The following is a 14,619-nucleotide window of genomic DNA, read 5'->3' as shown; positions in this document are numbered from 1 at the left end:
TATTCACCAAGTGGAGGTAAAATACCATTCATTAAATTTAGAGGCGCGCCCATAAATATCATATAGGTTTTATTAAAAATGACTGTACATTCAATTCATAATTGAAGTTTTCTCGTCGTCAGGAACTATATGTAGTCTAGATAATTTTACGCTTTAGATGACGATAGATGAGATTGCTTTACATTTAATTAAAAATATGGAGGAATATAATAATTGACCATTAACCAAAACATGCATGGAATAAACCCTGTGTGAGGTTCAAAGGGCGTGTCATGAAAGCCAAACCAGGAGCTTTGAGAGCCCGCCTCTTACTATCTATGACTGGCTGTTTTCTTCCCGGTTGTGAAAAACACTCTTCTGATTGGCTAAACCAGGTATCCATCAGCCGTGACAGGCATCGGTGTACATGATGTGTTTTCAGAAATGAAACCAAATGTCGCCTCAGACTCAAAAAGAAACACGAAAACAAAACCAAGACGTCTTCTAAAAAAGGGCTCGGTAATTCTCCTTGATGATTAGACAGCCTGCCGTTAACGTGTCAAAGGTAGGCTGCGACAGACTAATAGTCTAGTGTAGTATGAAAATATAGAGCTAAATCATTGTGATGTTTCTGGCGATCTGCCTTAAACAAGCAAAATGTTTTCAACAATAGCATTTTGCCAGTATCCTGAGAACCAAATAATCTTCACGGTTTCGGTTCTTCCTAGGGTAGCACATCTGCCTACACTTTCCCGGGCTGCCTAGCTAACGTTACACAGTGTGTGTGTGCTTTATAAAATCATTGCTATATTGCAAGCAGTGGGATAGGTTTATCGTTGCAATTTCATAATATTAGAATTGTAAATGTTCCATGTTCTCTTTCTATAGGGTGAAATGTAAGCGGCAATCCCCTAACGTGTAATAATCCTGGAATGGAGCTAATCTATGTTTGGTCAACGAAGGTGGGCCATTTTCTTGTATGTAGGCCTAAATACGTGTAGCCGAATCATTTTCCAGGTAAGCTATTTGCTGAGGACTTGAAGATGCAACAATGTTTACACTTACACGTAGATTATAGCATAGGAAGAGGCTGCTTGTCATTGTCGCCTTTCAAAAGACAAGCTGGATCAGGAATTCCCATTGTATATAAATTAAAGCCACGCTGCGCACGTTGATCGAAAATAATTCATACACTTGCTTTTTGACGCTCACAATTTGTCAGGGGAGTAAAATTAGAGCCGTAGGCTATAATGTGGTTTAAAACGCTGTCTGTCTCAATGTCTGTGGTTGTGATTCCGATCGAGTCGCAGAGCACGTTTCGCAACACTGTCCATTGTGTCAGCAGCGTTCTGCCAGTGACATGTCTACATTGGCCAACATGATTAACGTAGGCTGTTGTATACTAGGCAAACGGTCATGGAACTTTTGTGGTGTTATGGCCTATTATTTGCTGCAAGAATTGCTTTTGTGTGCCTATATCCACACCTGTCAGTTGTCTGTCTGTCGTGTCTTTCAAGCATTGCTACATCCGGGTTCCAGTGATGGATGGAGCACAGGTGTGGTATGGCTTATTTACGTGTATGGCTTCCTTTCCTCGCCTCCTCTCCTTTATCTACTTTCATGTGAGGAGCTGGATAGGTGGATGTCTGAAAGAGGCTCCCTCTGTTACTCAATCCAGTGCAGATGAGGGAAGAGAAAGACCCATTGTTATTGTAATACAGACTATCTGTGGATTTATGGCACTGATCTCTCTCTCTCTCTCTCTCTCTCTCTCTCTCTCTCTCTCTCCCACCCTTTCTGTAGTCCACAGGTCCAATCAGTAGCTAGGGGCTTGATTGCTGGGGGTAACTGAAGCTGTGGTTACCATGGCGGCACACTTTGACACAGAGTACCAGCGCCTAGAGGCTTCATACAGCGACTCTCCACCAGGAGAGGAGAACCTACTGGTGCACGTACCTGATGGAAACAAGTGTAAAGCTCTTAAGTAGATACGCACACACACACACACACACACACACACACACACACACACACACACACACACACAGACACAGACACAGACACACACACTAACCTGTTTTTGTTGTTGACTGTTCTCTGCAGCCCCGTGGCACCACATAGAGAACCTGGACCTGTTCTTCCAGAGGATATCCTTTTACCCCTCTGTGTCTCTGTACTCCCGGATCATTCACTTCTACAACTACCCCAGGGGTTATTTTAAGACCAGGAGGGTCAACACCTTCCGGGAGAAAAATACAATCTGGTGTGTAAGAGCAGGGCTGGAATAAAAGCCTGCACAACCAAATAACATTTTATTTTATTTGATTAGCTCTCCAGGAGGAAGAATGTTGAGCTGGTGACCTGAGTTAATATTATAGCCGACTAGACTTTCATTATGAGAGGACACATGCTACTTTTATATCATCATCTGATCCTTGACCCCTGACACGTCTATAACCTGCACCAGAAGAATGGCTTCACCTGTATGCTGCTGGGAGAGGTCTTTGAGCTGGTGTAAGTACACTGTGTGTGTGTGTGTGTATGTGTGTGTCTTCTATGTGGTCCATGTCGGTGTCCTGAGGGGTCATTTTTTTACTTTTTTCTCTCTCTCTCCTCTTTCCCCCTTTCTCCCCCTCTGTAGCCAGTTGCTGTTTGTGGTAGGATTCACAGTCTTCTTGGCTAACTGTGTGGACTATGACATTTTGTTCGCTAACAAGTTTGTCAACCACACCGACTCCTCCAAAGTCACACTGCCTGACGCCTTCCTGCCTGTGGACGTCTGCGGTGCAAGGTAAGGCTTATAAATTCTTTATAAATTCAGTATAAACAATTCATTAACAGATCTTTAGCACTCAAGTTGATAAGGAATGCTGGAAATTGTCCTTACTGCTTGTTGTTTTCCCACCGGTATCCGTGACAACCTGATTGTTGTTTTCCACGCCAGTATCCATGACAACCTGATTGTTGTTTTCCCCGCCAGTATCCGTGACAATGTGGCAGTGATGTTTGTGTTGATGATATCTGGAGTGTTCTGGCTGCATCGCCTCATCAAGTTCATCTACAACGTCTGCTGCTACTGGGAGATACGCTCCTTCTACACCAACGCACTCAAGATGAGCATGGTGAGTGTGTGTGTGTGTCTGTCTGCGTGTCTTCAACCTACTGGTTCAACTACTGATCTCCACCCCGCCTCTCCTCCTCCCTCCCCCCTCCTCCTCCTCCCCTCCCCCTTCTCCTCCCCCCTCTCTAGGCAGAGCTGCCATACTTCACATGGCAGGAGGTTCAGGCCCGGATCGTTGAGATCCAGAAGGAACACCAGATCTGTATCCACAAGAAAGAACTCACAGAACTGGACATATACCACCGTATCCTGCGCTTCAAAAACTACATGGTGTGTGTGTGTGTGTGTGTGTGTGTGTGTGTCTGTCTGTCTGTGGGAACTCACGTGTGTTTGTGTTATTGTCAGAGTACAGCTTCTTTACCATTCCTCGCTTGTACTCCTGCTACTGAACCACCTGTCAATCAAAAACAACAACACCTAAACCCCTTTCTTCTTCCTCCAGGTTGCCATGGTAAATAAGTCCCTCCTTCCCGTGCGTTTCTGCCCTCCACTGCTCGGGGAGAGTGTGTTTTACACCCGCGGCCTCAAGTACAACTTTGAACTCATCTTCTTTTGGGGGCCAGGTTGGTGTGTGTGTGTTTTGGAGTTTGTGCTTGGTACGCTTTGTTTGGTACACTTTTCACTAGTGATGCACCGATATTAAACATTTTAGTGGCCTTTTAAGTATTCTAGTACAGTTAAATAGTTATCACACATGGACACATCGGTCTAAGGCACTGCATCTCAGTGCAAGAGGCATCACTACAGTCCCTGGTTCAAATTCATGTTATATCACATCCGGCCGTGATTGGGAGTCCTATAGGGCGGCGCACAATTGGCCCGGTGTCGTCCAGGTTTGGCCGGGTGTCATTGTAAATCAGAATTTGTTCTTAACTGAGTAGTTAAATATAGGTTACGCACACAAACACACCACACTGACCAAAAATGTATTTTGTTGGCATTTATGCATGTCCCCATTACCAGTAAAAACATAATCAAAACCTATTTATTTCACTTACTTGCTGTGCTGTTTCGTTGTTCATTTGTTCAGTTGTTTCATTCTCAACCAGGATTTCTATGAACGCCGTTTGTGTCTTTGCGTGTCAAAAAAGATACACGTCAAATAACACTATTTGACGTGTCAAATAAGCTTGTTGACCAATCAGGACCTGAATATGACTGCACGTCACATAATAATTTAACACGTTCACACATTTTTTACGTAGTTACTACACATTGATTACACTATCACTCGTATTTCATATGTCACAACGATTCATCGATACGTATGCTATGATGCTGGTAAACTTGTCTCGCGCACCTACACTACAGTGTTGGTCATAAAAAAGCTAGCTAGCTGATTGATGCAAACTATGTTCTTCCCCAAAAACAGCAAAACGATATCTGTTTCAGTAGCTATAGTTAGCTTTCTGAATATATAGCTAGGTGTCACCATCCAAAATAACCCTAATTTATAAGACTGTTCTTATTTGATTAATGGTGTTCGGACCCATCTATGGGAAGCTAGCCACAATAGTGGACTTTGCGGGTAGCCTTCAAAATAAAAGTATGTCATTGACTGTGATACAAATAGTAGAATTATGCCATAATTGAATAGATCATGCTAAACGAGGTTGGAATGTTGTTATATAAAATCAACAAAATACAATAATTTGTTCATTTGACAAAAATCTGTTTGAATCACACTGGATGTATTATACTTTAGAATTGCATTGGGGCAAACGTATTTCACTGAACAGCCTTACCTGTGAATTAATGACATGGTGTATCAGTCTACTCAGTGACACCCAGAGAACATTAGCGTCGTAGCTCTTATTGCGTGACTGAAACACCTGTGAATTGAGCCACATTTGTTGTCAACCCATGTGTATTGAACACTATTCCTGAGGAAAAACCATACTGCGTGGATGTTTTGGAGTCTGATAACTCTGAGAAGGACGTTGGGGGGAAAATATCTTGGGTATTGAGTAGACTGATACCCCATTTCATTGATCCCCAAACCTTAGGTAAAACTATACAGTGCAATATGAATGTCAATACATACAATAGGCTGACTGGGGAGGTGGTTTCACACAGTCACTGTCCCGCGATAATAGCTACAATGCTAATATTTGCGTAAACTCTTCAGTTGTGTTCTGTGGGTGTCACCGAGTAGACTACCCAGCTAGCAATGAGGAATCGGCCTAGAAGCGGCCCTCTTCCGGGGGACCGGAACTGATTGAACCGGGTGTCGGACTCGGCCCAGAATCAAAATGAATGACTGCCTAGAATTGGCCCAAGTACATCGGGCCGTTTCCGTCTACCAGAATTCAGCCGACTTCGCCGGCATCTTACCAGAATCACCCTAGAAGCGGCCCGATGCAAATTGAAATAAATGTATACAAAATTACCCCATTTATTCATTTTAAATATGAATATTATACATTTTATACATACAAATTATACCCATCCACAAAAAAATATTTAGTCTTGGAGGAATCACAAGGTGACTGTGTCAGCGTACATGCGCCTGGCCCGCCACAGGAGTAGCTACAGCGTGATGAGACCAGGACATCCTGGCCGGTCAAGCCCTCCCCTAGCTCGGATGACGCTGGGCCAATTGTGCATCGCCTCATGGTTCTGGGGAGGTTGTGGTCGGCACGGTTCTCAAACCAGCATGTGTAGCAATGCAGTTTGCACTGTGATGCAGTGTCTTTAGACCTCTGCGCCACTCGGGAGGCTCCAGCCACAAAGCTTTTAATGCTTATCAATTGCCTTAAAGAATTTCATTTAAATGTTAATTGTATTTTTTGATCACAGAAACAATGAGAAAATATGGAAAAAGAAATAATGAAATGTTAATTATGTAAAGCAGCCCGTGTAATCATCTGCCAGAGGCCCGAGCCCCAAGTAATACATTTGGGCCAGATAACTCACACCGGAATCGGCCCGAGCTCAATCCCCACATCCTAGCCATAAGTAATACTGCTGAGGGCGGCCCAGACTCGGGCCACACGATGTCGGCCGAGTCTGACTCTCAGCCGAGTGCCCCGACACTCAGGAATCAGCCCAGATCCACTGAGCTAGTTATTTATTTTCATGAACTGAAGTTTCGATTTCAATAAGCAAACGACAAGTGGCAACCTAGCTAATACTTACTCACAAGGATTCCTAAATCATTGCTAAGAATAACTGGTCATTGTTTTGAGGCTGGAAGTATTGGTGCTAGCTAGGTATCAAGCTAAAGGTATCAAGCTAAAGGTATCAAGCTAAAGCTTGCTAGCTAACCCAGATGTTGCGGTTGAACAAATAATGCTTTATTACCAATGCGGTATTGTAAACACATCGTTCGTGGCCGGGGTTTGCTTGTTTACAGACTTTTTTTTTGTACAGCTTTGACAGAGCGACTGATAGACAGGTGTTATTTAACGCGTCAAATTGAAAGCTTATTTAACGCGTCAAATAGTGTTATTGTCAAGTAGTGTTATTTGACGTGTATCTTTTTTGACACGCAAAGACCCAAACGGCGTTCCATAGTATGTCGTGAAGCTGATAGCAGTGACGCTGAAAAATAACGCACTTGGTAGTGTGTACCAGCGCTCGACCAGTCGCGTAAGCCAACATCACCCACGACAGAGAACGGTTGATTGTCAAGGGCAATGAATTCCATTATCTTGGCGTTAATGGATTTAGCCTTTTGCGTTGTCTCGCTGAAAATCTCTTACTCTTTCAAATGTCTGCTGGACTTGTTGACTGCTCGATCCACACGGCAGACATTGTGGGACAGGTGAGGAAGGCTGTGTTGCAGTTGTAGCGCCACATTTTACGTGGCGTCATGACGTTATGTACCTACGTTTAAATAGCTATGTCAGCTTTGACATCAGTTTTGCACATCGGCGTTGAACTAGACATCGGGCAGATACCGATGTCGCCGTTTTTAGCTAATATCGGCTGATTCCGATATGTTCACCAATTAGGTATATTGTGCATCCCTACTTTTTACCTCTCTCTCTCTCTCTCTCTCTCTCTCTCTCTCTCACCCCCTCTTCCCAGGCTCTCTGTTTGAGAGTGAGTGGAGTTTGAAGCCGCAGTATAAGAGAGGTGGTAACAGGTTGGAGCTGGCAGACAAACTGGCATCACGTATACTGTGGATCGGCATCGCCAACCTCTTACTCTGTCCTGTCGTACTGGTCTGGCAAATACTGTATGCCTTCTTCAGCTATACAGAGGTAGGGACACACACACACACCGCTGTGCTCCATTATGGAGGTGTAGCAGATGCTGTAAAGCTAATTTATTTGTGTGTGTTTGTGTGTGTGTGTGTTTGTGCGTGTAGGTGATAAAGCGTGAGCCAGGTAGTTTGGGAGCGAGGTGTTGGTCTCTGTACGGTCGATGTTACCTTCGCCACTTCAATGAGCTGGACCATGAACTGATGTCACGGCTCAGCAAGGGCTACAAAGTAGGAATGAACACACACACACACACACACATAAAAGGTGTGTAAGGTAATTTTTGTGAAATTGATGAACTGATTCTTGTCTGTTGCTGTCAGTGGTGTCTAGATGCCAGATGTTCTTCACTTCCGTGCGTGTGTCTCACCTCCAGGCGTCCTCTAGGTATATGAACTGCTTCCTGTCCCCGTTGCTGACAGTGGTGGCTAAGAATGTGGCCTTTTTTGCTGGCTCCCTATTGGCTGTCCTCATTGCGCTGACCATCTACGACGAAGACGTCCTCGCCGTGGAACACGTCCTGTCGTCCATCACCCTGCTGGGAGTGTGTATCACTGTCTGCAGGTGTGTGTGTGTGTGTGTCTGTCTGTCTCTGTGTGTTAGGTCATTTTGAAGGGTTTGGTACATTCTTTCACACTCTCCCTCACTCCTCAGGTCTTTTATCCCAGACAAACACCTGGTCTACTGTCCAGAGCAGCTGCTCAGGTTGATCCTGGCTCACATCCACTACATGCCAGACCACTGGCAGGGCAACGCCCATCGCTACGAGACACGAGACCAGTTCTCACAGCTCTTCCAGTACAAGGCTGTGAGTAGCACTATAGCCACCCTTTATAAAGCATGAACTTATGAGTCATTTCTGAAGCACATAGCATATTCCTCTCTACCTGGCCAGAGCCTGTATTCACAAAGCGTCTCTGATTAGAAGTGCTGGTCTAGGATCAGTGTTCCCTTTTAAGGTTGTAATGAAGACGATTATGTACAGGGCGGGGCCTGACCCTAGATCAGCATTCAGGTGTTTTAACCTTTCCTCTGCCTGTCCAGGTGTTTATCCTAGAGGAGCTGACCAGCCCCCTGGTGACTCCCTTCATCCTGATCTTCAGTCTGAGGAGGAAGTCTCTGGAGATCATTGACTTCTTCAGGAACTTCACCGTGGAGGTGGTAGGGGTGGGAGACACCTGCTCCTTCGCTCAGATGGACATCAGACAGCACGGTCACCCCGCGGTGAGACTCGCACGCACACACACGACTCATACACACACACACACGACTCATACACACACACACACGGCTCATACACGCACGCACGCACGCACGCACGCACGCACAGACACAGACACAGATGGGCAATGCATAAATAGTGACTCTCTTTCCCTCTCTCTCTCTCACCCTTTCCCGTCCCTAACTCCTTCCTTCTCTCCTTTCTCTTACTTCTTCCCCCTCTTCCTCCCTCCAGTGGATGTCTGAGGGGAAGACAGAGGCATCTATTTACCAACAGGCGGAGGATGGGAAGACTGAGCTGTCCCTGATGCATTTTGCCATCACCAACCCCCAGTGGCAGCCCCCCACCGAGACCACTCACTTCATCAGCCAGCTGAAGGAGAGAGTACAGAGAGAGACTACAGGAGACAGACAGACTCTCACCTCACTGTCCGGGTCAGAGGTAGGGAGACCGACACACTCTCACCTCACTGTCGGGGTCAGAGGTAGGGAAACACACACACTCTCACCTCACTGTCAGAGGTAGGGAGACCGACACACTCTCACCTCACTGTCAGAGGTAGGGAGACCGACACACTCTCACCTCACTGTCAGAGGTAGGGAGACCGACACACTCTCACCTCACTGTCAGAGGTAGGGAGACCGACACACTCTCACCTCACTGTCAGAGGTAGGGAGACCGACACACTCTCACCTCACTGTCAGAGGTAGGGAGACCGACACACTCTCACCTCACTGTCAGAGGTAGGGAGACCGACACACTCTCACCTCACTGTCAGAGGTAGGGAGACCGACACACTCTCACCTCACTGTCAGAGGTAGGGAAACACACACACTCTCACCTCACTGTCAGAGGTAGGGAAACACACACACTCTCACCTCACTGTCAGAGGTAGGGAAACACACACTCTCACCTCACTGTCAGAGGTAGGGAAACACACACACTCTCACCTCACTGTCGGGGTCAGAGGTAGGGAAACACACACACTCTCACCTCACTGTCAGAGGTAGGGAGACAGACACACTCTCACCTCACTGTCGGGGTCAGAGGTAGGGAAACACACACACTCTCACCTCACTGTCAGAGGTAGGGAAACACACACACTCTCACCTCACTGTCAGAGGTAGGGAAACACACACACTCTCACCTCACTGTCAGAGGTAGGGAGACAGACACACTCTCACCTCACTGTCAGAGGTAGGGAGACAGACACACTCTCACCTCACTGTCAGAGGTAGGGAGACAGACACACTCTCACCTCACTGTCAGAGGTAGGGAGACAGACACACTCTCACCTCACTGTCAGAGGTAGGGAGACAGACACACTCTCACCTCACTGTCGGGGTCAGAGGTAGGGAAACACACACACTCTCACCTCACTGTCAGAGGTAGGGAAACACACACACTCTCACCTCACTGTCAGAGGTAGGGAAACACACACACTCTCACCTCACTGTCAGAGGTAGGGAGACAGACACACTCTCACCTCACTGTCAGAGGTAGGGAGACAGACACACTCTCACCTCACTGTCAGAGGTAGGGAGACAGACACACTCTCACCTCACTGTCAGAGGTAGGGAGACAGACAGACATGCCAATACATACATTGACAGTTGAATTTTGATCTCAAGTTTAACATTGTATACATTTCTGAGTTTTTTTTAGTTTACACTGGTATTAAAGGTATAAAATCAAATTCTCTCTATCTCTCTCTCTGTGTGTGTGTGTGTGTGTGTGTGTGTGTGTGTGTGTGTGTGTGTGTGTGTGTGTGTGTGTGTGTGTGTGTGTGTGTGTGTGTGTGTGTGTGTGTGTGTGTGTGTGTGTGTGTGTGTGTGTGTGTGTGTGTGTGTGTGTCGCTCACTCTCTCAGCCAAGGAGTCTCATAGCTAACTTCCTGGCAGGTCCCCCCTCATTGGCCTCTCTTCAACTGGGGCGGGACGGCTCCTTGACCGATCACGGGCCGGTGGGTGTTAATGACGGAGCGTCAGCCTTGCGCTCCCTCTCAGTCAGCAGCACGAGGGGCAGCTGTAACTCCGCCCATAGGTCGGCCGGACACGCCTCTTCTGCAAGCAGAGCCATGCCGGGATCAAGGTAAAGCCCACACTCCTCCCACAACTAATCAAGCAATCTATCAACTAACCGTCAATCAACTACCTCTCTTTCTCTCCCCCCCACCAGTACTGATGCTCGAACTGCTAGTTCAGGCAGTAGTGTGTGGGAAGGTCAACTGACTAGTCTCGTCCTATCAGAATACGCCTCCACAGAGATGAGCATCCACGCACTCTATATACATGAGGTCTGTCTGTCTGTCTGGATGGATGGTTTTAAAAATGTTGCAATAAAGAGCGTCAAGTAAATGTGTCTCTCCCCCTTCCTCTCTCCCCCTCCCCTCCCACTTCCTCTCCCCCCTCTCTCTCCTTGTTCCCACTTCCTCTCTCCTTGTTCCCACTTCCCTCCCACTTCCTCTCTCCTTGTTCCCACTTCCCTCCCACTTCCTCTCTCCTTGTTCCCACTTCCCTCCCACTTCCTCTCTCCCCTCTCTCTCCTTGCTCCCACTTCCCTCCCATATCCTCTCTCCTTGTTCCCACTTCCCTCCCACTTCCTCTCTCCTTGTTCCCACTTCCCTCCCATATCCTCTCTCCTTGTTCCCACTTCCCTCCCACATCCTCTCTCCTTGTTCCCACTTCCCTCCCACTTCCTCTCTCCTTGTTCCCACTTCCCTCCCACTTCCTCTCTCCCCCTCTCCGTCCCTCTATGTAGCTCCATAAGCAGCAGTCTGGAGGGGAGTTGTCCCGGCACACCTGGCACAGGCAGGACAGTGACGACAGTAGTGACAGCGTCACTGAGGAGGGGGGTTCAGGGGGAGGGAACCCTAACTCCCGAAACCTCATCCCCCGCTCACACACCTTCCCTATCTCCACCCCTATCTCCACCCCTGGCCCTATCCCCAGCTCTAACTCGGGCCCTAACCCTGACCGAGGTACCACACCGGGGCAGGAAGTGACACCACTCCAGAGCAACAGCCAGCGTCGCTACGGGGGAAACACGGGTAACCATGACAACCATAAAAAATGACACTCTCATTCCCTAATATGTAATGATATTGAGATGACTGATATGGATCATACCGATATCACTGCGTGTGTGTCACTCCTCCAGACTCTGTTGGCCCGGGGGGCAGAGTGGTGAGGTCAGCGCGTGTGCCCATGGGGGGTTGGGCAGAGGAGGGACGTGGAGGCCGACACCCCGACACTGTACCTGAGGAGGGCTCAGAGGACGACATGCCTCCCAACACTCACAAGGTATTTACACAAACACACACAGATCTTGTGTCTGTGTATGGGGTTCCATACCATTGTTTCCCTCTCTCCTCAGGTGACGTAACTGACCAGAGAGATCCCACCTACCTACCCATCCTCATCCTACCAGAGAAGAACTTTCTGCTAATCTGTGAACTTTCGACCATGGCTTCACCTTTGACCCCAGATGGATAGACCTGTGGGATAGCAGCATGCCGTGTTATTCACTCTAGGCTAGAGAAAAACAATCGAGTAACAGTGTGAAGGTGACCAGGACTTTTTCTTGACACCCTCCTTGGATGACACTTTAGCCAATCAAGTGACGGTGGTTGATGACTTCATCATAACTGACAGCATGGAATCCGTAGCATATTTATCGTCTTTTATAGTTGCGTCCTAGACACTAATCTAAGGTTAGCTTTATGGTTTCTCTCCGTAACGGTTAAGGTTAGGATTTAGGGAGGGTAAGCTGATCCTAGATCTGTGCCTAAGGGCAACTTCTATCCAGAAATTATTTTTTCTTCTTGCATTCATTTGCAAATCAGGTGTGGGTGTAAACTGCCAGTAATGTACCTTTTAAAAAAAAAAAAAAGATTTAGTAGTTTGTCATTTTTTAAATTCTTAGTTTTTTCTCTTTGTGTTGTTATATTTATTGCACTTTCAGAGAAAAAATGTGTTATATATAAGGAATATGACAGAAGAGCAGACTTCCACCGAAGTATATCTACACTGGCACTAGGAATCCTAGGGGATTGGGCGGTAGATTGTACAAAGACCTCTTAGCAGACCAATCTTGTTGTACAAAGACCTCCTAGACATGAAGCAGGCACTAAACCGATATACACCGTGTGCATAGACATACTGGTATGAATCAAATCAGGACGTTGGACTGTACTAAGTATATCATTGAGGTGGCGATGGTTAATAAATAGAGATATACAAGAAACACATCATAGTTATTGTTTTTGTGTCATACAAACAATATTTTAAATGAAAGATGGCAAACTTACCGGGCTGGTTGGAACGTGTAACTTTAGCTTCTTCGGTGCCATATTTAAGCGCTTGAAGCGGCAATCCGCAGTTGAAATGATACAAAGCACCCCTCATCACTGTTTCAGTAAAAGGTTGAAGGATGGGGCTGGAGAAATGGAACCACACTCAAATTCATTGACAGAGCTGTGGATGCAAGGACTGACCATCCATTCTGTTTTTAACCATGTTTTGAGACGATACAGCGTTTTTTTTATTTACAAGTTTATATTTTGGCTTCTGATGGGGTACGACAGTTGAACTAAGCTCATGGGGCATTTATAACGAATACTCTCCAAGAATCAATGGGTTTATATCCAAAAATGGACATGTCCAAAAATTGGTATAGTAACTGCAGATTGCCCCTTTAAGCACAAACATCCCATAACTATACAGAAATGAACCTTCAATCAACACTAATAGCTGGATAGATTAGTCAGCATCAGACAAGTTGCATGTTTTTCTGCCCAACTGTCTGAGGCAGAAAGAATGCACCTTATTGACTTTTATTGAATCCAAAGGATGTCACTTTTCCTTGTCACTGTATTGATTTTGATCAGTTCATATTTGCATGACTTTATTTCAACCGGGGCTTGTGCCACCGTCAGAGAGTTGAGGTTGAGATGCATGGTGATTTACAGGTGTTTTGTTTTTGTGGTCCACTAACTCCGGACTCACAAGTAGACTAGCCTGGTTCCAGATCTGTTGAGGTGATGTATAACCAGCCCCCATATGGTCGACCATGCAGCACTAACAGATCTGGGACCAGGCTAAAGATGACAGATGCTTCCAATAGGTACAGTCAGAGACTCTACAGCTGGGTATTAATTTCTAGATGGCAAAGGTCTGCAGCACAGCTCGCTTCATTGATTGATATATTCATGTAATTGAGTGGCCAGCCAGAGAGTCCAATCTGAATCAAACCCTGGATGAAAATAGAAGGCAGACGTGGAGGAATGGATCTGAATAATGTAAAGGGTCTCCTGGGACACAGTGGAACAAGTTTAACAACGAGGTAGTAGAATGTCTGGGCTGACACATATAACCTATCAGTTTTTGTTTTTATAGATTGTCCTGTAAATTGTCATTGTGTACAGTTGTAAATCATCAATAAAAATGTATTTAATAACTTTATGTAATTCAAGTTTTCAAGTGTTGTATGTAGGGGATACACATGGTATACACCGTCCAATGAAATGCTTACTTGTAATAAATAACATATAAGAACATAAAGTAAATGGAGCAGTATAATAGGATAAACATTTAGCATAAGTATAGGGTAAAATAAATAAAATATTGGAAAACAAAATGACATTGCACATCTCACTATTAATATCCTCACAATTACCAGCTTTCCATCCAACCTTTTTATGCTAGTAAAGTACATAAATGTCATGACAGGCCTGATTGAAACAACACGTTTCGGTTAACTTTCCAAATGTCGACAAAATAAAATAGGCTAGACAAGGTGAGATCTTTTTATGTTGGTAAAATGAATTATGCAAAAAATGTCGGTGGAAACCGTTTAATTCACAATATTGATATAATAGCCATCATATTTAAGTAAACTTGAGTCGCGTGTGGTCCTTCCACTACGACTCATCGGGAAAGCATGCAGTTTATTAGGTTACAGATTGAATAAATTATGATGAGCTTCAAAGGGTATTGTAAAGTGCAAGGTGATGAGATTGATGCTCCTTTCCAAATTATCGAGGATCCTATTCTGGTGAGATGATAATCGGTGCATGGCTGCCGTTTGACA

General features: G+C 45.7%; 1 protein-coding gene and 1 long non-coding RNA gene across 5 annotated transcripts; one reads left to right on the top strand and one right to left on the bottom strand.

The window, feature by feature from the left end:
• Nucleotides 1-373: 373 nt before the first annotated feature.
• Nucleotides 374-13,991, top strand: LOC118376578 (autophagy-related protein 9A). Of its 4 annotated transcripts, none has more exons than XM_052488680.1 (20): nucleotides 374-544; nucleotides 868-941; nucleotides 1,783-1,950; nucleotides 2,083-2,126; nucleotides 2,429-2,493; nucleotides 2,621-2,770; nucleotides 2,960-3,101; nucleotides 3,230-3,370; nucleotides 3,543-3,663; nucleotides 7,133-7,308; nucleotides 7,416-7,538; nucleotides 7,685-7,872; nucleotides 7,963-8,116; nucleotides 8,353-8,532; nucleotides 8,765-8,971; nucleotides 10,400-10,620; nucleotides 10,708-10,825; nucleotides 11,290-11,578; nucleotides 11,689-11,831; nucleotides 11,905-13,991. In XM_052488680.1, the coding sequence occupies exons 3-20, from the start codon at nucleotides 1,845-1,847 to the stop codon at nucleotides 11,911-11,913; spliced, it is 2,577 nt and encodes an 858-aa protein (XP_052344640.1). In that variant the 5' UTR covers nucleotides 374-544; nucleotides 868-941; nucleotides 1,783-1,844; the 3' UTR covers nucleotides 11,914-13,991. The 4 variants fall into 4 exon arrangements, with proteins under 4 accessions (XP_052344640.1, XP_052344639.1, XP_052344641.1 ...); XM_052488679.1 differs by having other exon boundaries at nucleotides 868-996; XM_052488681.1 differs by lacking the exon at nucleotides 868-941 and having other exon boundaries at nucleotides 381-544.
• On the bottom strand, nucleotides 9,493-10,392 carry LOC127914028 (uncharacterized). Its single transcript, XR_008087663.1, has 3 exons — nucleotides 9,980-10,392; nucleotides 9,678-9,862; nucleotides 9,493-9,560 (listed from the first exon to the last, which is right to left on the bottom strand). It is a non-coding gene; the product is annotated as an uncharacterized LOC127914028 (long non-coding RNA).
• Nucleotides 13,992-14,619: the final 628 nt, after the last annotated feature.

Source organism: Oncorhynchus keta, chromosome 30 (genome assembly GCF_023373465.1).
Source record: "Oncorhynchus keta strain PuntledgeMale-10-30-2019 chromosome 30, Oket_V2, whole genome shotgun sequence".
Taxonomy (NCBI): Eukaryota; Metazoa; Chordata; class Actinopteri; order Salmoniformes; family Salmonidae; genus Oncorhynchus; species Oncorhynchus keta.
The sequence above is the reverse complement of the archived record's forward strand: the minus strand, read 5'-3'. Positions and strand labels throughout refer to the sequence as shown.